The 21,350-nt window shown below is 38.6% G+C and overlaps 1 protein-coding gene across 6 annotated transcripts in view; it reads left to right on the top strand.

Annotated features, from left to right (window-relative positions):
* nav2a (neuron navigator 2a) overlaps positions 1-21,350 on the top strand; it is a 222,733-nt gene that overhangs the window by 189,292 nt on the left and 12,091 nt on the right. For 4 of the 6 annotated variants that reach the window (XM_069181810.1, XM_015338257.2, XM_015338252.2 and 1 more), the window contains 11 exons: positions 25-492; positions 988-1,053; positions 2,537-2,581; positions 4,185-4,345; positions 5,247-5,435; positions 7,576-7,628; positions 12,164-12,187; positions 12,330-12,404; positions 17,300-17,383; positions 17,616-17,727; positions 18,377-18,528. In XM_069181810.1, coding sequence (XP_069037911.1) covers positions 25-492; positions 988-1,053; positions 2,537-2,581; positions 4,185-4,345; positions 5,247-5,435; positions 7,576-7,628; positions 12,164-12,187; positions 12,330-12,404; positions 17,300-17,383; positions 17,616-17,727; positions 18,377-18,528 — 1,429 coding nt within the window. The remainder of the gene's footprint in view (positions 1-24; positions 493-987; positions 1,054-2,536; positions 2,582-4,184; positions 4,346-5,246; positions 5,436-7,575; positions 7,629-12,163; positions 12,188-12,329; positions 12,405-17,299; positions 17,384-17,615; positions 17,728-18,376; positions 18,529-21,350) is intronic. The other 2 variants (XM_069181808.1, XM_069181809.1) reach the window with 2 other exon arrangements.

Below are 21,350 nucleotides of genomic sequence, written 5' to 3'. Positions count from 1 at the left end.
TTTTTCCCCATTGTTTTAATGCAGACTCTTTGGAGGCAAGCCAGGTAAACAGGCCCCAGTCACAACAGTGGAAAACATGAAGAACTCGACTGTTATCTCCAACCCCCACGCCACCATGAGCCAGCAGGGCAACCTTGACTCTCCCTCAGGCAGTACCGTGCTGAGCAGTGGGGGCAGCAGCCCACTGTACAACAAGACCACCGACCTGGCTCACTCCTCCTTGGCGTCTAGCCCTGGTTCTGCCCACTCGGCCCCTTCCAACAGCCTCACATGGGGCACCAACCTCAGTAGCTCCTCCACAGTCAGCAAGGAAGGCCTGGGATACCAGTCCGTGAGCAGCCTGCACACCAGCTGCGAGTCGATCGACATCTCCCTGGGTAGTGCGGGTGCCAGTCACCACAACTCCAACAGTGGACTGGTCCCGTCAGGCAAAGACGACTCCCTGTCAGCGTTCGTCAGGACCAATAGCGTCAAGACAGCCATGTCTGAGAGGTAAGAGAAGGATGGTGCTGCTCTCAGAATATGCATTTAGAATGATTAAATGAGGCACAAAACTGATCTTTTTCTTCCATTCTTCTGAGGTTACGTTTAGGGGGTGTTAAAGGAATAGATGTCAGGGGATATCAAGTGTTAAGTGTCGACTTATTCACTATCTTTATGAAGGATTGATACTGTACAAATGTTTCTGACTAAGCAGCAGAGAGAAACTTTCAGATCTGTTCTGATGAGATAATGGGACATTCAGACAGTGGCATTGTAACTCGCTTCACTTGACAGTTTAAATTTTCTTGTAAGTAATTTTTAAGCGCAGTCAAGATACAGTCTCTCTGCATTTCCTAAAAGCACAAGCAGTTTTTCTGAAACCTGAATAATTATCAAAATGCCACCAAGATTTGGTGATGGTAAATTTTCCAACTTGTTGAATATTTTTCTCCTTTTCCCCACTGCTGACTAATTCTCTTTCTGTTCTGTTTACCCCTTCCTCAGTCCTCTATCTTCCCCATCTGCTAGTCCAAAATTCAGCAGAAATACTTTACCTCGGAAACAGGACAGGTAAACGTGTCTGTCTTGATCAGTGAATTATGCTGAGCTTCGCAAAACTGTGACTAAACTCATTATTGTGCACGATTTGACCTTCTGCTGCACTCCTTTCCTCGGCCACTCTGAGGTGTTGCTGCACCCTGCAGTGTAAACTCACAATTTTGTGTGGCACCACCTTGTGGTTACAAATATTACTAAAATCTGGTATGGCCCGTAATTAAGAGTATATTAGCCTTAACAGTAATGGCTTTTGTAACAAAAATAACTGCACTGCTAAATCTAACATTAAATCATTATACCATCTTAAACTTTCACAATGTAGCTTGCTCGCATTCTGTAAATGGTTAGACAGCAGTTTAAGATCATTTTAGAATTTGAAGGGCACAATTAAACTAAAAAGGAGGATTTTATTTTTTGAGATTAGAAATAATGCGTAATTCATAAAGAGCAATCACACAGAGGTTCTTAAAGAAAAAACTAAAGTTTGACTACTATTTTTTTAAAGTGCTTTAAGTGTGAGGTATCTTTTCTTAGCTTCACTGGTATTGTTGTTCCAAAACGTAGGAAATGTCTGTCCTCACCTGCAGACATTGTGCAAGCAGGTTACATTGTTTTCTGTGCTTTAGTGATATATGAATGTGCTAAAGGTGCCTGCAAAGTGAACCTAACAGGACTAGTACCTTTTGTTGGTACAATACTCCCCCCATGTTTGTACAGTATGATAGCGATCACAGGTAACACCTGGCTCAGCAAATTCCACTCCCCCCAAAAAAGAACAATAGTTAAATTAAGCTTATTGTTTTCCTGTAAACCAGATTAGTTTGGGTACACTAGCACACCAGTTTTTTTCAGTTTCTCACGGCATGCTAGGTTCTGTCTTGGCCGAGTGTCATCATGTCATCAGCCTTTCATTTGTGTTTGAAATTTCCCTTGATAGCACCAGATGGTTCTTTCCAGCAACACTGTGAACTCGCATTGCAGTGCTGTCATCGTCTTTAACAGAAATGGAGCTTTCCACATATACAAAAATAAGGCATATGGCTTGGTTTTGAGCGATCTGACAAGCAACAACAATTCTTGTGTAGCTTCAAAGTTGAGAGTTCATCACCAAGGCAGGTGATATCACGGTTGAATTAAGTGATAATACTATAATACAGTGGAATAAGCAACTCTGAGATACAGTTTGGTGTTTTTCCAAATAATGTTAAACCAATTTTTGGCAAACATGTAATTCCAGTTCATTGTTTAAATATATAGCCATAACTTTCCACTTATTTCTTCATAATCTGTAAAAAAAAAAGTGAAATCCATTTAGCCTGTTTTGTATGCAGTCCGTTCCTTCAGTGTTGACATTGCTGTGTATTTATGGCAGTTAAGAAAGAACAGAGACATTTCTGAGGGCTTAATTTTGTTGCCCCACCCTTTGTTACCCTCCTCCTTTGTCCTTCCATCTCTCTCTGTCCCTCTCTGAAGTTTCTCTCTAAATCTCCTGCAGTGACCCACACCTTGATAGAAACACCTTGCCTAAGAAGGGACTCAGGTATTGGTGCTTCCTGCTGTACTGTAGCGCCAATGCTGTGCTCTTGTTTCTGTTTTTGTGGCTATTGGTGGCAGTTTCTGCTTTGCACACTGTGTGAGCAATTCTGTTTTGCATATTATTCTTTTTGGGTTTGAATTTGTGTAACACCTCAAAGTGGGCACATGCATGCCGTGTCACCTGTGTTTGTAATTTCATTGTCACATGCGCAATGCATGTCTGGCACAGCACCATGTTTCTGTAGGTTGCCTCTTTTTTTATTTTGCAGCCTTTTGATGTAAAAAAAAGCTTTTTTTTAAAAGATGTTTAATGGCACATTGAACATTGAAATGCATTGTAAGAACTTCCAGCAAGTTTTCATACATATTTTGATCATTTACACAGTTTCCTTTACTGTGCTTTCTGGATCTGCTCTTTGAGCAGCCTCCCTCGGCTTTCAGTTTTGAAGGAGAAGGTTTAAAGTCGTGTTGAAATTCAACTAGCTAGGATAAACATCGAGACCAAGAGACCAGAGGACAGATCCCAGTTGTAGTCAATGAAAATGCCAGTATTTTGTAATGGTGTACAACATGTTTGTGAATAACAGTAAACATAGCTTTTCCACAGCAAAATGTTGACAAGTGTTCATCATGATGATCCATGAATAGAAAATTACATACTGTCAAATGTATGGAAGCATTTATATAAAATCACATTTCAGATACTTCAGCATAAATGAGGTTTCATAATTTGATTTCCTACAGAATAGATTTCAGATGTTAACCTGCTTAATTTTCCTATTTTCATTTATTTCATTTTAAAGTGATAATATGGCATTCGTGGTTGTTGTGCAGTTCTGTTATATTTTCCTTGTTTATCCTGATTATATCAGCAGAGATGTTTTGCGAGCTTGTTTCACTTTGTTTGTCTGCTTCCTCACAGCATAGCTGCTCACTGCTTTTTTGCTCTGTATCACAGCATGTTTTACTGATCACTTTGGTTAACACCACTGCTGAGCAATTTGTGCACATTTACTCAACAACTTGTAACTCTGGTTGAACAAAACTTCTGTATCCAGTCATCTGAAACTGCGTCATCGTGTCACTTTTTTAATACTAGTTATTTTAAATTCATTGTAGAACTTGAATCACATTTCTGCTCCAAATCGAGATTTTAATTGTGATATTTGTGGATGTGTTCCCAATTGCTTTGCTTTTGAATTGTTGAGGGAGGAACTTAGAAGTCACATCATTAGCGTAAAGAAACAAGCGCTGAAGGTATGAAAAAGACTGTAGAAGCGACATCTTTTACTACTTGAACATTTTACAAATACTTTCGTGGATTACAGGACTTTTGATTATGTGGTTTTGTCTTGATGTTAGTGTATGTATTCTCCTGATATGGCCTGTGGAACATGAAGGAGTGGAGGCGTAGGCGTGCACTGCACTTCACTGTATACTATAGACACCTTTGTCCCAATCTGTTCTGTGCTGCCTTAACCAAGAAAAAAAATAATAGAAATTGTCTGAGCCTGATACGAGTACCCCAAAACCTGGCGTTCCTCTGGCCACCGTTTCCCAGCTTTCCTAGTGGGAGGGTTGCAGTTTGACTGTGTGTGTCTTGCCAGGTATGCTCCTTCGGCCCAGCTGCGCAGTCAAGAGGAGGCCAGGGAGTGGCTGCGCTCCCACTCCGCTGGGGGCCTGCAGGACAGCGCCAGCAACTCCCCCTTCTCCCCTGGCTCCAGCCTCACCTCCCCATCGGGGACCAGGTTCAACTTCTCCCAGCTGGGTAAGGCTCACCCCTGTGCCGGTGGAATCTAACCTGGCCCCAGCCTGGAGGCACTGCTGCGTAGGACTTTTGGGAAATACCTGCGAGGCAGGGAAAGAGATTGTGTGGAAGTGCTTATGCAGTTCTAATGCATATGCAGTGGTCACTTCTAATCTCCCATTCATGGCAATAACAGAGGATGAGCAGAGGAGTGCTCAACACTACAAAACGTCCTGCAAAACTGCTTGGATTCAGAGCACCCCATGGGGGAAGCACTTTGTATGCGTCGTCTTTGGTGTGCTCCCCAATTTCTTGGTCACAAATTAAAACTCATCTCACCTCATGGCTCTCTCAGGACTAGCACATGAGCTCATGAGAAAACCCACCAGTGAAATGGGACCCATCTCGCTTGTCTGGTTGCTGTTAGGTAGCTGATTCGGTTAAGAATCTCTGGGGGATTCCCAGATGTCTGCTTCAGCAACAGGGCAGGCTTGTCTTGTTTCAGTCCCCACCCCATCTCCCAACATGCACTCAAAATTTTTCTCTCTTGTGTGATTTTAAAAGCATTATTGTGTGATGGAACAGGGTGTCTGCCATCAAAATATGTCCGATTCTTTTGACAATTAAACTTGAGTTTCGGAACTTTAGGTCCATATTTGGTTTCCAAATGGGCAATCACTGCTTTTTAATTGCTTCATGTACATTGCTTTGCCTTACGTTTTTTATTTTCATATTGTACAGTGATTTTATAGGATCACACGTCTTTACAAATGAATGTTCAGGTCATCTGCTGTGCTTTCCTGCAAGTGGATTCTTCATTAATTTTGCGATTTCATTATTTTAGATCAAACATTATATGTTGTGTTTATGTTGGTCTTCTGAAGTACCAGGTGCTCTAACCCAGATGCGTGTGTTTTCACAGCTAGTCCCACCACTGCTGCTCAGATCAACCTTGCAAACTCCTCCATGCTCCGCACCAACAGCCTGTCCAATCAGGACGGTTCTTATGACCCGTACAGCGATTCACGCTTCCGGAACAGCTCAATGTCTCTGGATGAGAAAACCAGAACCATGAGCCGGTCAGGATCCTTCCGGGATGGTTTTGAAGAAGGTAAGATCATTTGCTGTAAAGTAGTCCTTGGCAATACGAGACCGACAATTAAGGAAAGCGTACATTGAGTAGTGGAATTCCCTGCTCATTAATGACAAAACAGTCTGGGATGTGAAATTAGTTCAGCTATGGGAAGATCCACAAGAAAAGACAAAACTGGAAAAGTAGTATACCGGTAAAAAAAAAAAAAATTAATGATAACTGACAGGCCTTGAAATCTGGTTTGCAGTTTGGTGTTAAACAGATCAAGCTTCACGGCTGATTTTCTTGAAGTAATAGTTTATATCGTTTTGAAATGAAGGTGTTGTTTGCTACATGTTCTAGCTGGAGCCTGTAGTCTTTGTGTAGTCATGTGCAGTCTTGCAGGCAGAAGATAATATTTTTAAATACCTCAGTAGTGTTTTCAGTGCCAATTCCCTTCTTTATCCCCTGAAACCATTTAAAAACACTGAACCTTGTTTGTTATTGATAAACGTCGAATGGGAAAGAATTTAATTTATCGGGCATGTATTGATATATTACTGAAAATACTGTGCATTTACGTTGTCCACTTCTTACTTTAGGGAGAATTGATATAGTATGAGTATAAGCTCCTTTTGTGTGTTGTGACTCAGTACGTGACTCATACAAAGTAGCTGGCCTGTAAAGCAAATTTTCCAAATTAGAAATGGAAGTGTATGAATTAAGTTCTGATCAATTTTCTTTTTCCCTGAAAGTGTAGGTTGCACATTATCCTTTAAACTGTTCGCTTAAGGAGAAACAGATCTATTTCAGTTTTCAGGCAATTTTCTAAAAAGGTGATGGGTTATGAATTGGATATCAGAGAAGTGTCCTCTCTGTTAGGATTAATTTCTCAATATTAATTACTGATGCAGATTGTTTCAGATTTGTGTACACCATACCTACACAGAGTTCTTCTCACTTGTTGATAAGTCATTATTCTGGCAGATACTAGTTTTGACAAGTGGAGAAAAGGCACATGTAAAATATGTCAAAAGTCGCTAATATTGCAGAGTTAATTAACAACAAAGTTTTTTTTAAGTGTTTTCTTCCATTTAGCTCAAGACTGAACACTACTTTATTCTGAAAGACTCAGCGCTGGCATTTATTCAGCAGGTGTTTTCTGTTATCTGAGGAAAACACAAGTTATACGAATCACTCAAAGGCTGATGAGTAGAATTCATTGTTCTGTACTATTCAGCTTCGCTAGGCGATCTTTTTTCTTTTGGATTCTATTCTGACCTTCACCTCAGAAGCCTTGATATTGTCTTGTGCTCATGAGATGTGATGCCACAGCACAAATGAATGCTGCCCATTGTGCCAAAGATCTCTGTCTCTCAGAGTACAGATTACTGACTTGACTAATTCAGTGACAGGGACACCTAAACGTCCGGTGCCTTTGGGGCAAATTGCATATATTTATCGAAGAACACAGAATATGTAGTCTGCCAGAAAAGATCTTTGCTTTGTTGCATAGCTGAAATAACATTGTTTGACCTTTTGTATCTTGCTTTTCATTAAAACTGAGAAGTTAGGTTTTTCTTGAGATGGAAGTACAATGACTACTGTTATCCCATCTGATGTTATCCCATCAGCGATACCTGACCTGTAGCCCATTAACCATTGGCACTCACAAGCGACAAGTGAAGGAGAAAGAATGCTTATTTGCAGTTTTAAAATGCTGCTTTCGTAATAGGATTTGTGGTGGTAGGAGGAACTTGTAACCAAGACAAACAAGTCGCACCACCTCTAGGGTGTACTAGTACAAGATAATTGCTCCATGTGTTTGTGTTTGTCAAATTTGGATCTGCTTCTTCTGTTTCTTGGCAACTGTATTATACCATAAAATGACACTTAGAAAATGCAAATGATTCTCTAAATATGCTTAGATGCATTAAAAAAAAACGAATATTATATTATATTATTATATTACAGAATATTATATTCAGTGATGTGATGAATAATAATTATAATATTGGACTTTTATCTCATGTTGCTTTCAAATAAACACTTTACATTAAATTTGAGAAAAAATGCTGGCATTTTCTACAACTACCCAATAAGCATGTGGCCTTTTTTGTATTAACATCATTTTTATCCTGCATTGCAATTCTTAAAACTGTGTTCTTTCTTCCCCCAGTTCATGGCTCTTCACTGTCTCTTGTCTCCAGTACCTCCTCTATCTACTCTACAGTAAGTGTCAGTGAAGTGAGCCTCTTGAGGCTGAGAGTTAACTTGGTTTGTGCAGCATCCTTTATGAATCTGCGGTGTGTAAGGTTAAGACACCAATTTGACCCATGTGGCACGTTTACATTGCCAGATGAAATGTTCTGGAACATTTGATACTGATTGGCATTATGGTATTCACATACTACTCTTCTCTTGCAAGATCAACTCCAAGTCGCTCTGAGAGCTTCACACGCATAGTAAAAGGTTGGAATCCCGTGTCTTAAATTTGTTAACTTGAACATATTAACTACTGCTTACTAGAATGAATACATGTTCAGTTAACTTTATACTGTACGTGGGTCACTGACAAATTAATATTTGATAAAATTAATAACTTTATTTTAACTCAGTCTGTTCCTGTATAGAAGTTGTGTTTTCATGAATAATGTATGGCTGTAGGTACTGAAGGTGACAGTGTGTAAATAGCCCACTGAGTTTTCTCCTAGCACAGACATTATGGAATGAGCAGTTTGCTGCTCTTGGCTAGGAACTCTTCCACAGGCAGTGGACGAGAGAATTATTATACAGGTGATTAGGAACAGGGGGAGTATAATCTGATCTTTAGTAAAGCTGGCTGTGTTGTACATGCCTCACTTCTTTTAAGACAAAAACAGCACTAGACCTGTAGCAACATGAGGCAAAGCAAACAAAGGCAAACATTTCTAGTAGCTAGAGCGTGTTCCTCCGTTTTCAGTTTTTTTTCAAGTCTGTTTTCTCTGCAGATTTCCTTTTGATTCCATTAACTAACAGTGCTACTGCCCCCGAAATGGGGGAATGATTGTTGATAGCGAAAGCCACTATCAAAACGAATTTGCATTCGTGCGGTAGAAAGTTTTCACCATTGCACGCACGGAAACGTGTGGTGCCAGCAGCTCAGTGAAACAGGAACACATGGAGCTCTTCTCCTGAAGTCCCTCCCATGTAAACCTGAGACGATGACTCAAATAGCTGTGGGGCCGGCCGCGAGTTCGCTGGCGATGTATTAAGACGAGCACTTCTGTGTTTTCACAATGCCAGTGTTGGTCAGGTGTGGCAGAACCTGACCCAGTGAGGCAAATAGCTGTGATGCCTTTTAAAGCAAGACAGGGAGAGTGAAATCGCAGCCAGGCTCACAATGATGGCAACCATATCCTTCACAGGGACTTTGAAGCCCTTTGATCACACGGTAGGGAGACTTCTGCTTTGCAATCTAGAATTTGCAACTCACGAAATACCTAAACTACGCAGTAAGGTGGTTCGTTGCTTTTACATTGCTTAGGCTGTTTGATTTCTTGTACTGTATGTTTTTCTGCATGCCAAGGTTTTCTTAATTAGAAATAGTCACTCTCAGGGAATCCTTGACTATCATCATCCTTTTTTATGGGGGTGGGTTACATTTATCCTTAATAGGCAGGATCAGTGATGTTAATTTTTTTTTAAATGTTATTTTATGTACTATGGGTACCTGTTTTCAGTATGTAAACGCAAATAGAAATAAGTGTAAACAGTTTTATTTTCAATTTTCGATTGCAATACTGTATGTACCCAGTTCTTTCATAAACAATTTGAGCCTGTAAGTCACTAAAGAAGTGCCTTACGATTATAACCCTGTTTAAAAAGTGTTGACATAAAACGAGTTGCTCATTATAAAAAGACTTCATAAGCAATGTTCCCTCCAAGGAAAACAGGTAATGAAATTAGCACACATAGGAAATTGAACTGCTCACAAAAAATTAAATTCCAAAAAAATATGATGATAATAAAACCAACATGATCGTGTGCTAAATTGACCACATGAGACTGTCTGCGAGAGTCCCAACGTGGCTATGTGCATTATTATTGCCACTCGATCATCGATATCTCTGCTCTCATAGTCTCGTACCTCACTGCTCATGCTCGCTCGACACTCAGTCTCCATGACTGGGCTCGTTGAATCGCTGTCCTGGTCTTTTGGATCTCTATGCTTCTATTAGGATGACTATATTAACAAAAAATAACAAGTAATAGGATTATTCCATGCTGAAAAAAAGAAGAAAGAGAACACAACGTTTCGGCCGTGGAGCCTTCTTCAGGTGTCACACCTGAAGAAGGCTCCACGGCCGAAACGTTGTGTTCTTTTTCTTCTTTTTTTTCAGCATGGAATAATCCTATTACTTGTTCCTTTGCAGCCTACGCATGCTGACGCAGCTACCCACCTGAACTTAACAAAAAATAATTTACAATTTTACATACACTCAATTTAGTGTGCACAAGTTTTTGTCACCGGGGGAAAAATCTGTACAACTTGAAATTTTTGCACACACAGGCCACTAAAAATTAGAGGGAACCTTGCTCACAAGCCAAAGAAGTTCATTTCTGTCCAAAAGAAAGGCTTGGTGATAGAGCGAAGAAATTGAGGGATTTCACAGGAGAATAAGAAACACGGTACTGTACACAGTTTCTACAAAACCCAAGCAATTCAAAAGCAGCAAAAGGCACAACAGAGGCCACACAACACAGTTCCATAAACCAATATGTAGTTATCGGGTATCCAGGATAGATGAAAGTCTATCACACAAGCAGCCAATCTGAATGTCAGTATTTCTGCAACCACTAATCTTAAAAAATGATTATTTTCAGGAGACTTGTTTATACCTAGAAATGTACGTTTTTGTGATTTAAAGTTTCAATAAGCTTTTGGCCAATACTGCACTTATAGTATCTGTATGAAAACAAGTGTTTAAGAAGCTGGGAGTCCGCTCAGCCCATCTACAGTATCTCATTTGGCTTTTAGCAGCAAATTGATCCAAGGATCTCCTCCAACTGGCTGTTTTTGTCAGTTATTTCAATTCCAAAACTGCTTGCATTATTCTATTTGAAAAAAATGAAAGCAGAATGATCAGGTGTTTAGCAAGTAAGAATAGTATTAATTGCAAATAAAAGAAATTTCTTGCTGTTCTGAGTGGTCTTTCAAAAACATATATTCGTTCAATATTTAATGGATGTGATTGTAATCGGGCTAAGTTCAGTGTTCAGACTTAGTTTCATCATCCATCACTAGACATTATTTCATAGCACAAATTTGCAAGTCTACTGAACTCAGAAAACGTTATCTTTTGCAGGTCTATGTCTGCCTGTCTCACTCAACAATATACAGTTGCAGACATAAACATTGACACAATGTAGTTGAAATAAAGTTATGAACTAATGCGTTATGTGAGGCAAGTTTAGTTGTCATTATGTCAATTATACTACTGCTGAGTTTGTTTCAGATATAGAGCAGCACACATTCAGTAAGTATTTTAATCCTGTACGTGACAGGAATTAATTTATTAGGCTTGTTATCTGTCTCTTCATAGGATGAGTGTCCAATGACATAGAAGATGTAAATGAATTAATTCTATATGCATATATTTACAATGTGAATATAGGTTATACAGAAATAGGAAGATTTCCATGTTTACAAAAAAAAGAGGTATAAATGCATAAATATAGAAAATGTATATTTATATAAATATAGAAGGGGCACTTTAAAATTATTTGACAGAAGGCACAGGGATGAACAGGTTTTGTTAGGGCGATTAGTTGACAGATGAGGGATTGTCAGTCATCCAGCCACCCATTGTTGTCAAAAATAGAATCCAATAGAGAGGCTTTTGTATGAAGTAAATGTTACTACATAAGAGTTATATCATCTGTTTAAAAAAGCAGCAACAGTAAAAAAAAACAAAAAAGCCTAACAATCATAACAAAGGTAAAATCTCTTTTTGTTTGGATAATACTGTAACTATAGCAGGTATTATGTCTGTTACCATTTGCCTGGCAATTGCTGTGGCAACATTGCCAGACATTGGAAAGCATTAGCTAAAACAATGCATTTTTAAACTACGTAATATAATAAGAGCTGTTGAAATGTGTAGATGTGTAAAGGGCCTGTTCTGCAAAACTACTTATACACAAACAGGCCTAATGGTGAATTGTAATGCATTAATATATCCGATAAGTATTTGCGTATGACTCTTGGTAGTCTAAATAACAGGTAATGTTTTTTTAGGCACATTTCCTGTAAATAACATGGAGGACACCTGCAATAAAAAATAAACATTTGTCATGAAACGTGCGGTGCAGAGCCACATTGGTGATAGGATACTCTGGGAATCCAACCATAAGCCATAAATCTCCCAGTGTACTTCTTGCCCTGAGCCATATGTCAGTGATGTCTTTTCTCATGAATTACCAAAGAGCCTAAGAGCCAGAACATAGGAGCTATTTGCATTTGAACAAAATGTAGATATTACTTTGAGATACGGACGGTGCAGACAAACTCTGTGCCTTGACAGGTACGAAGGTACAAATGAGATTGATGATTTCTGTGATCCTTTGCCCCAAAGTGGAAATGTTATCTGTTTGATCTGTTTTTCCAAACCATCACGATCCGTCTCAGAAAACATTGGCAAACAGGTTTAGCTCCATAAATGTAAATATTTTTTTTTCTTGTAATCCATGTAATTAAAGTTTTTGTTCTCTTTTGCTTTTTCTAGCCTGAAGAAAAGTCACAGTCGGAGGTAAGGAAATCCTGATTTTGCTTCTACAGTACCTTTACTCCCTGCCTCTGTAACAGGAGAGAACCGTTTGAAGTTGTGTGGTTTCTGAACAAGAATCGCCAAAGTTCATGTTTTTTTTTTTGTTGCTGATGCTTTTATTTAGATCCGCAAGCTTCGAAGAGAACTCGATGCTTCCCAGGAGAAAGTGTCAGCTCTTACCACACAGCTAAGTGCAAACGTAAGTGTAAAGGACCCCTACAAAAAAAAACATTACAAATGTATTTATTGTTATTACAGTTTTGGCTTGTGGTACTTAAGTTTGAGAGATAATCAAACATCTGCTGGTTTCTTCATTTTTCTTTCAATTGTCAAAAAAACCTGTGCTGCCTTGGAAAGAAACAAGTGGTTAATCATAAAATTCACAAAGGCTTGCAAACAATTAATTACTGCCATTAAGAAACAACATAAACACAAAGAAGCAGCATAAGGTTTTAAATGTGATGTCTGGTCATTAAATGTTTTGACTACAAAATGTCAATCTTGAGAGGTAGTCAGGATTTTGGTGCTTTTTTTCCCTGGAACTTGGAACCTTAAATAATTAATTCTACAGTGGTAGTTTAATTGATTTTTTTGTGTTGAACTGCTTTTTTCTACCTTTCCAAGCCTCCAAAGACAAGTGTTGCTGAACACTTATTCAGACGTTTAATAAAAGATAGGCTGAAACCTGAACAGACTTGCATGGTTTGTGGTAAAAAGATCTGTTTTTTTGAAGATGAAGCAGGAATCTTTATTTGAGGTTTTATGTCCTTTATTGTTAAAGTGTGGATTGATAAAATGTACCTGTATTGTATATGAAAGAGTTTTTTTTTTACAATAAAAAGACGTATAAAAAAACTGACAGGAAGCTTTCTTGGTTTGGATAGCTGCCAGCATGATTTCTAAAAAAGATAAAAAGAACACAAAGTGAGTGGCTAAATTGGCTACTGGCTACTGAAGACTATTGAAGAAACGTCTTCAGTCAAAGATCTCTATGCTTCACTTGCTTACAATTTATTAAATCAGGACAAAAACACACCTTTTTTAAAATTCATGCCTGATAATGGAGCAAATGGAAACAGTGTAACATCTGACTCTTTAATTGCCTCCAATATTAATAGATGGTTAGTAAAGGTTTATTAACCTGAAGGTTATGAAATACTAAATACATAAAAGTTATGGAAGTGTTTTGTGTAAGTAACATTTTCTTAAAGTTCTGAAGTGTTCTAAAGTTAAATATACTAGACGGTTTGTTTTGTAAAACGTTGTGGTTAAGGCAGTTTATGGCTCTTATAGCTCTTTGCAGATATTGTTTGGGTTACAAGGATTGCCAGTGTGGGAGTTTCCACAAAACAGGTGCCTAGGTGTAAAGATTTATAGGATAAGACATCATGGCACAGAAAAATCCACCGTAGTTCGATGCCTGTTTATTTTCTTGATGTAATATAACTTTAAATGCCTTTATGCTCACAGTGTTTAGATAAGATTTGACGTCAGTTCAGTAGTTTTGTGTGACTGAACACAAGAATAACAACACCTACACAGCCATGTCTTTTAGCAACAAGGGTGAGAAGGGCAAAATGCGAGAGGGGGGAAATTGTTTAAGCTGCCGTGAAGGTTTTTAAAGGTAACATAAAAAGGTGTGACATGGCACTGTTGTCCTTTCAGCACATAACCTGATGTGTGTTCTATGAGTGTGATAAGGCCTGGTATGTTTTTATATGGGCCAGTGGAGACACAGAAAAGGGGGCTGGGGGCTGAATGTCTATTTGGGATAAGAAAGGGTTTTCTGCAGCCAACTACATGAAGTAGACTATTGCTACAAGATGTTTTACAAAAAATAACTAATGTGCTAAAAGGTCTTGTTTAGCCATGTTTGATTTCCTTTACAATTCTAATAGGTAATGCATATTATTGTGTTTCATTATACTGTATGTAGATGCTCTTTTACTTTTTACAGTTTCACGAAGTAGGCAGTCGGCTTACACCAGGAGAGTTCAGATCTTGTTTTTATGTGCATTGTTGATGCCAAAAAACAGACATGCTTGTCATGGAGTGTTTTTATGTGAAGGATTTGTCTTCTTTGTTGATGAGTAAATTGTTTTCCTGATACTGCTGTTCAGATATTAAGAATGATGTTTTTGGATCACTTAAGAAACAAAGAGAGGTTTCAAAGTGTCAGTAGACTGTCTCCCCAGCACGCAGAGCAGTGTCAGAGAATCCATTGTTCTTACTTGTCTTCGACAACAGGTTATGAACTGCTGATTTCCCTGATTAGGGTGTTTTTCAGTGTTTTTTTCTGCGATGACTGTTCTCATTACGCAATAATCCATTTCTTCAGGCTCTTATACCAGACAGGGCTTCTGAGTTCAAGCTGTCCTTAACTGCTTTTTTTCAAAATCATTGGCATGTTAATGAACTCAAGTTAAAATTTCCAAAAGACTGCAATTTATTGGAGACTGTGGCCCATTTGTTTTAAATAGAAATGAATAAGCATTCCTGGTTTTAGTTCAAATGTCCAGGGGGCTGACATTAATTGTAAGCAAAACTTGTCACTGCATTTATTTTTCACTTATTTTTTTTTTTAAAAGAGATGAAAGTATATATGTCAAAGATAACTTATAATGTTAGTTGTCAGTCTCATTTTTTTCATTAGCTATTCCCTTCCTGGAAATTCTCTTCCTTTTTAACCTTTCTGCTTGTGTTTTCAAGAGTTAATTCTCATTAAATGACAAAGTGCAAACTGTTTAGAAGTTAAATTTCATCTAAAATTACTAAAATATAAACAGAACAAAACTAAAAGTTTTGTAGTTGTAGATAAAGCATTAAAAGGTTTAATAAATTCAAGAGGTGCAACTTTTATATTATTTTGTCCATGGACATGATTACTTTTCTTTTCTTGTCTTCTGGGATTGTTAATAAAATGGGACTTCCTCTCGCCTGCATGCTTTGCCTATATTCTGTATGGAATTCCTGAAAGGTCTTGTGTTCTTACCTAAAGCTTTTCCCCTTTCAGGATTTTCTGCTGAATTACATGTTTTCTGTGCAGAATGCAGGTTCTTTAAATTAGTGAGCTTGCTCAGAGTTACTCAGGTCTTACTCTCTCTAGGTTGCTACTTACAGTAGGTGTAGCACAGGATCACCTGCCAGTGCTGTAGCGGAATGCCGTTAAGATAAAAAGTATTCGGTTCTGAGAATATTATTAACTTTGAGGAAAATGATCTGAAGAATGGGGTGTAAGACTGTTAAAACAAACCCATCTTACATGGATCAGTTTTGCTGTGGGGAAATCCTCAACAACTCACTGTGCCTCTACTTTGTCTTATCACATGTGTGTGACGCACAGACTCTTGATAGTATCATCGGATGCTTCATTTCTGTGTTCTGCTGTCTTGTACAGCGTAAGTTGGGAAAATATCTGCAACTGCCGTGTCTTGTTCTTTCATGTTTGCTGATTTCAGAGAAGGGTTATTTAGAAATAGTGTCAGACCTATCAGTCCCATCACTGGTACACCTGGCTTGCCGACTCAAGGAGGTGGGGGTGAACTGGCCAAAAAAGGTCTAATTTGAGACTTTAGGCTCACTTTTCAAAAGTTTGATTTAAGCTGTTTGTGATCGTGCAGAGGGAGCTTATAATTAGCCATGTCCAGTTTTCCTTTGAGTTTAAGAAGATTGCATACATTTTAAGGTGGCACAGACTTTATTAATATACATTTCTGGATACAGAAACTTAACTTTTTCTGTTAGATGTTTGCTCATGTGGTGCTTAAATGGAGCTGGAAAATGAAAAAAATTGCTATCAGAATATTTTATCTAGACTGGAAGGAAAAAAAGACATTGAGGTATGTTTTGAAATTAATGTTTTATGTGTATTTTTTAGGTGTTCATAGTATGTTTTGTGGTTACTGCATTTTTTCTCTGTACTGACTGCATTACACATTTCTAAGAGATTCTTTAGTGCAAAAAACTATAAGTACAAACCATTTGCATAGACTACATAATGAAATCTTTTAATTATTAAACTGTCAAAGTATTTTTTTAAATTACATTCCATAATGTAATGATTTATGATAACAGTTATGTTAAGATAATATGCTTGTTATTAGAAGTTGTTTTTTCCAATTAACTGTTTCAGTATTAAGCAATGTCAACTGGTGGGCAACCTACTGCTGGAAAAAGGTTTTACACAAGCACTCTTATCTTCAGGTTTCGACAGGAAGAAGAGTAAAATTAATTTAAATATTGCCAGGTCTTTATAGCAGAAACTGATTTATATATTGTATATATGAAGATGACACATTATTTTTTCATAACTTAGTAATTGGAGAGGAAAATAATATTGCAATAGTCATTGTTGAAAAATAACTAATTTGGAGCTAAAACATGTTTTATGTTCTGAATAATACAATGAATATTGAATATTACCAAAGAGAAATGATATTAATATTACGAGAGCAACAGATTAGTAACACTCCACTTTGAATAATGTGGTTAGTAGCTGAACTAAATTTTCTTCTTACGCTCTAAGTCATCTGCAGTGGTCTGTGTGTACCATATCTTCAAGGTATGGAGTGATGTTTTCAATCCGAAGATGTGCTTTTGAAGGCGTAGAACTTATTTGATACAGCAAATTGACCATATCCTGGCTGCACTTCAACCTACATGTACTGGCAGTTTCTCTTTTCTTAGCATGATGTCACAGCTTGCCTGTCTGCCATGCTCTCCCAGCCGAATAATGCACAAGAGATCTTCTTTCAGTATTTGTGCTTTTGGCATTGTAGGTTTAAGGGGTTTGTGTGGGCCTCATTGTGAGTTTTATTTCAATACTGCAAGTATTATAAAGACAGGCTGGGGAGGTGCCCAGGCAGGCATGAATCCAGATTCTGAGCTGTATTCACATATCATGTAGCCTGATGTAAACTCTTGCCAAAATTGTAAGACACTGCAATTGCTAAGAAAAAATATTATAAGAACAAGTAAAAGTTTATTCCATGGTGAAAAGGGAAGAAAAGTAACAACGTTTTGGCTCTGGAGCCTTGGTTTGATAATCGGGGAAAGGAGTAATTAACTCTTTTCCTGGGTTTTCTTTCTCTACAGGCTCATCTTGTAGCAGCCTTTGAACAGAGTCTTGGAAACATGACCATTAGACTCCAGAGTCTGACTATGACAGCAGAACAGAAGGTGAGGGGACAGTGTGCCCAGCTCAGTTATGTATTCATTTATCAAGCAGAGGTTAATTCCAGACTGAAAAGTAAAGTACAAAAAAAGAAAAATCCACTGTTCTTGGACCTTTTCACCCCAGTTTCCTCTAGATATTTTACATCAATCCCAATGGGGTAGCTCCACAAGGAAGAAGGCTACTTCGTGGAAAGAAAGTAACCAAATTCCTATGTCAAACTGTGTTTATATGCAGGATTCAGAACTCAATGAGCTACGGAAAACTATTGAGTACCTGAAGAAGCAGAATGCTGCTGCCCAGGCTGCTATCAATGGAGTTATAAACACCCCGGAGCTCACATGTAAAGGTGAGAACCCACAGCTCCATCTCTCAGTATTGCTGTTGTAATAAGCGATTGGCAACACTGCTATAACATCTCCTAATGAGAGCACATTCGATAGCTAAGTTCATATTCTAAGACAAGACAAGCTAACCGGGCTGTGAGTTGAAGCCAGATCTCCTGGTTCCTTCCTTCAGATCATTAAACTGCAAGCTGCAAGCAGTTGAATGCCCTCCTTTTGTTTTGCACCTTTTTATGATCTTATGATCTACAAGCTGTCTTTAAACGCATGTACGTTTTTCCCTTATTAATTTCAATTAACAGTAGACGCAGATTACAACCCCTGTGTTGTTTGTGGTGTCTATCTCAATGCCATTGACCTCTTTAAAATAAAGTCATACAGTTAAGAAGAGTTTTGATATACTGTAAGATCATATTAAGAAGCGGAAGAAATAACATCTTTCTGGTAGATGTTAAGAGGTGGGTGCTGGACCACAGTCTTTTCTGGTGTGTATTACTGTATATTGAACAAATATGTCAAATATATCTTACTTGTTCCATTGTTATTTGCTGTTACTACTGGTTTTTATTGCTGTGACCACCTAAAGGGAAAATGAATGAAAGGTTTTGCGGACGTGTTTTGCTGATGGGTCCCGCCTCTCTTGTGGCCTTTCAGCGGCTGGCAACGGCGCCCCCCAGCAGGCGGACCTGCGCATCCGCCGGCAGCACTCCTCCGACAGCGTCTCCAGCATCACCAGCGCCACCAGCCACTCCAGCGTGGGCAGCAACGTGGAGCTGGACGCCAAGAAGAAGAAGAAGAAGAACTGGGTGGGTTCGCTTTCACCGCTTTCTGACCAGGAAAACGAAACGTTTGAGAAGCTGTGTCACCAGGTTAAGACACTGCTGAGTCTGCCCCCTCGGCGGGCTACGCAAATGCGTTTATACGGAGGAGCTTGGTGTTCAAGCTCTTTCACTGAACTGCGAACAGCAGTGGGATCTTTCTTTTATTTTTAACTACGTTTGTCTATCGCAGTGCAGTGACTGGATGCATCCCTGCTACATATTGCCATTATGTATGCAAGAATCTACCTATAGACCCTCTACTTACTAGGCATTATTTTCATAGGGTTGCTGTTATTTGGAGGTTTTCTTATTGCATGACGGTGTGCTTGGTCTCATTGATTTATTTCTCCTCATTACATCCAAAGACGGTTTCTTGTGCTGGAGGACAGGTGAATATGGGTTTTGTATACCGCTGTGCTGATCTATACTTATGTGTGGTGCATTCAGTGTCTGGTAAAGATTTTAGTGTGGTTTTCTTTTCATTTTGTGCCTTCAAGTAAGAGCCTGTGATGTAATAATAATATATTTGTTTCTACCTATTACGTCAATAGACTGTGTCCTGCACTGGAGGAAAGGTGAATATTGGATATGCACTAGAGAGACCCGTAGTGTATTAAAGACAGTAGTGTTTTGTGATGATACTACAATGGCTGTGCATATTGGCAACAAACTACAGTATGCCACAGTTTTCTACTTCTTTTTTTCGTGGGATTTTTTTCCCACTGGCCACTGTAATACCATTTTGAAATGATATTACATTTTCAAAGTCACTCCTAACTATTGTCAGATTGGTAATTGACTCGGAGATGGCCGAAGAAGTAACATAAATGAAGTGAAAGGATGACTCATCCTGTTTTGTTGCCAGTGCGCAAATTTGATCAGTTCTAGTAAGCTTTGAAGACGCACAGTGAAAATCAAACTTAGCTGCTTATTAGCTATGGTTTAGCCTGCCGTGTTTAGAAATAGGTTAGAAGTCACTTGAAATTGGACAGAGTGCAGAATTATAAAGCTAACATTTCAAATTTGAAACCTATTCAAATTGTTTTACCAACCTTACAGATCTCTTTCCCAGTCTAGACTTTTGCATAGATTTTGACTAGAATCATGGCTTGAAATAAGTTTTGAAGTCCAGAGGGAGTAAAGTTAAAGCCATTTTCTATTGATTTAGCCTTATTGGATAAACGCGAAGCTACCTGTACATACTGTACCACAGCTCCTGCTATCGTTGCCCCACCTTCTGTTTTCAGCCAGGGACAGGTGTTGCATTGCTATTTATTGTACATCAAAATGTGAAGTGTCACAGCACTGTGTCACATAACCCAAGCATCGACACAGAGAAACCCTGAAGCAAGCCAATCTGTTTAGCATCTTTTTTTCACTAATTAAAGGCTGTATCCTGCCATGAATCAGAAGCTGATGTCAACAAAAGAAGAAGGAGATTTTAATATTATGAATTGGCTTGATGTCCAAGTCTGAGGAAAAGAACGAGGAGAGCATTATACACTGAATCAAATGTTTAGAATAAGATGTTGATTTATAATATTTGGGATAACAAAAACTGGCTCAGAGGTACCTCTGGAGGCTGTGAGAAAAAGCCCAACCGTGGTGTTTGTGAACCACTGTGTCAGACTCCCAGAAAAAGCAGGTTGACGAATCCAGTGTGTCAAGGTTCATGGTGACCCCTTGCCTCAGAATCTCCCACCCAGCTGAAGCTCTTGAGTGCCCCTGGCCTTACATAACCACTGCTGAGTGGCACCCGAAAGTAATGGTGTGATTCTTCCCGAATCATGGTAATTTGTGATATGGCTGCCACCTCAAAGGTGAAGTCAAGAAGATGCTGGAAAAAAAGAGTTTGGGGATGAACCCAGTGCGTGTTGTCACATCCACATGAAATTCTTTTATAACATCCATTTCATGTACAATAAATAAAAGCAATTTCAGGGGTCTGAATCACACGGTGGGGTAAATTAGTGTGTATGTGGTTCTGAATTGAGGTGCTATATGCAAATCACTTAATTACATTTACAACCAGATTTAATTTTACTTACTTTTCAAGATTTTGCTTTAGATGAATATCTTCAGAATAATATAAAATATGGCTGATTGGTGTACTTTGACCATTCAGCTCAGGATACCAATAAAACAAATTAATGTACAGCCAACCACAAATAGCCAGTAGCTATACCCAAAACTGATTTTTTATTTGTTATTTGTTTTTCTTTCCTGTTTTTCTTTGTGCTTGCGCTTCATATGGCAGGTCTATGAGGTAAGATTGTATGTTCTTGCAAACTGCTAAACCCAGCTAACCTAATGCCTATAGGATACTAACCCAGCTCCCACTCTTTTTCTGAAACATGAGACATGCACTTAACCTAACTGTTTCTCTCGGTTTACTCAAAAGTGACTCTATCCATTCTAAGCAAATGTTGTCCTGGTTCATACACAGCTCTGTGTGTCCGTTCTAGGGTGTCAGAAGGGGAGACCTTTATTGTCTCTTTTGCTCTCAGATTTATTTTTGTGTATGAACATTCAGTGTTCATTTGATGTTCAGCAAAATCTGATGGCTGAGAAAATCAAGGTCATTGCTTGAGGACTCCTTGGAAGTTCACCTTTATATATGGAGCAAGAAGATCAGTAGTACACCTTTTGGGTGGTGGTGAAGATGACATGAGTTATACGGGTCAGATTATTTAACAAAGTCACAGATAACCAAGTCCGAATCACTTTATGTGATAAAGTCACTTTTTTTTCCTCTTCCTTCCTTTTCCTTTTCCCAAAAAAGTTTTGTTTGGTGAAACCTTGTGCAC

The sequence above is a fragment of the Lepisosteus oculatus genome, chromosome 21, assembly GCF_040954835.1.
Source record: "Lepisosteus oculatus isolate fLepOcu1 chromosome 21, fLepOcu1.hap2, whole genome shotgun sequence".
Taxonomy (NCBI): domain Eukaryota; kingdom Metazoa; phylum Chordata; class Actinopteri; order Semionotiformes; family Lepisosteidae; genus Lepisosteus; species Lepisosteus oculatus.
Note: the sequence above shows the minus strand (reverse complement) of the source record. Positions and strands in the feature narration are given on the sequence as shown.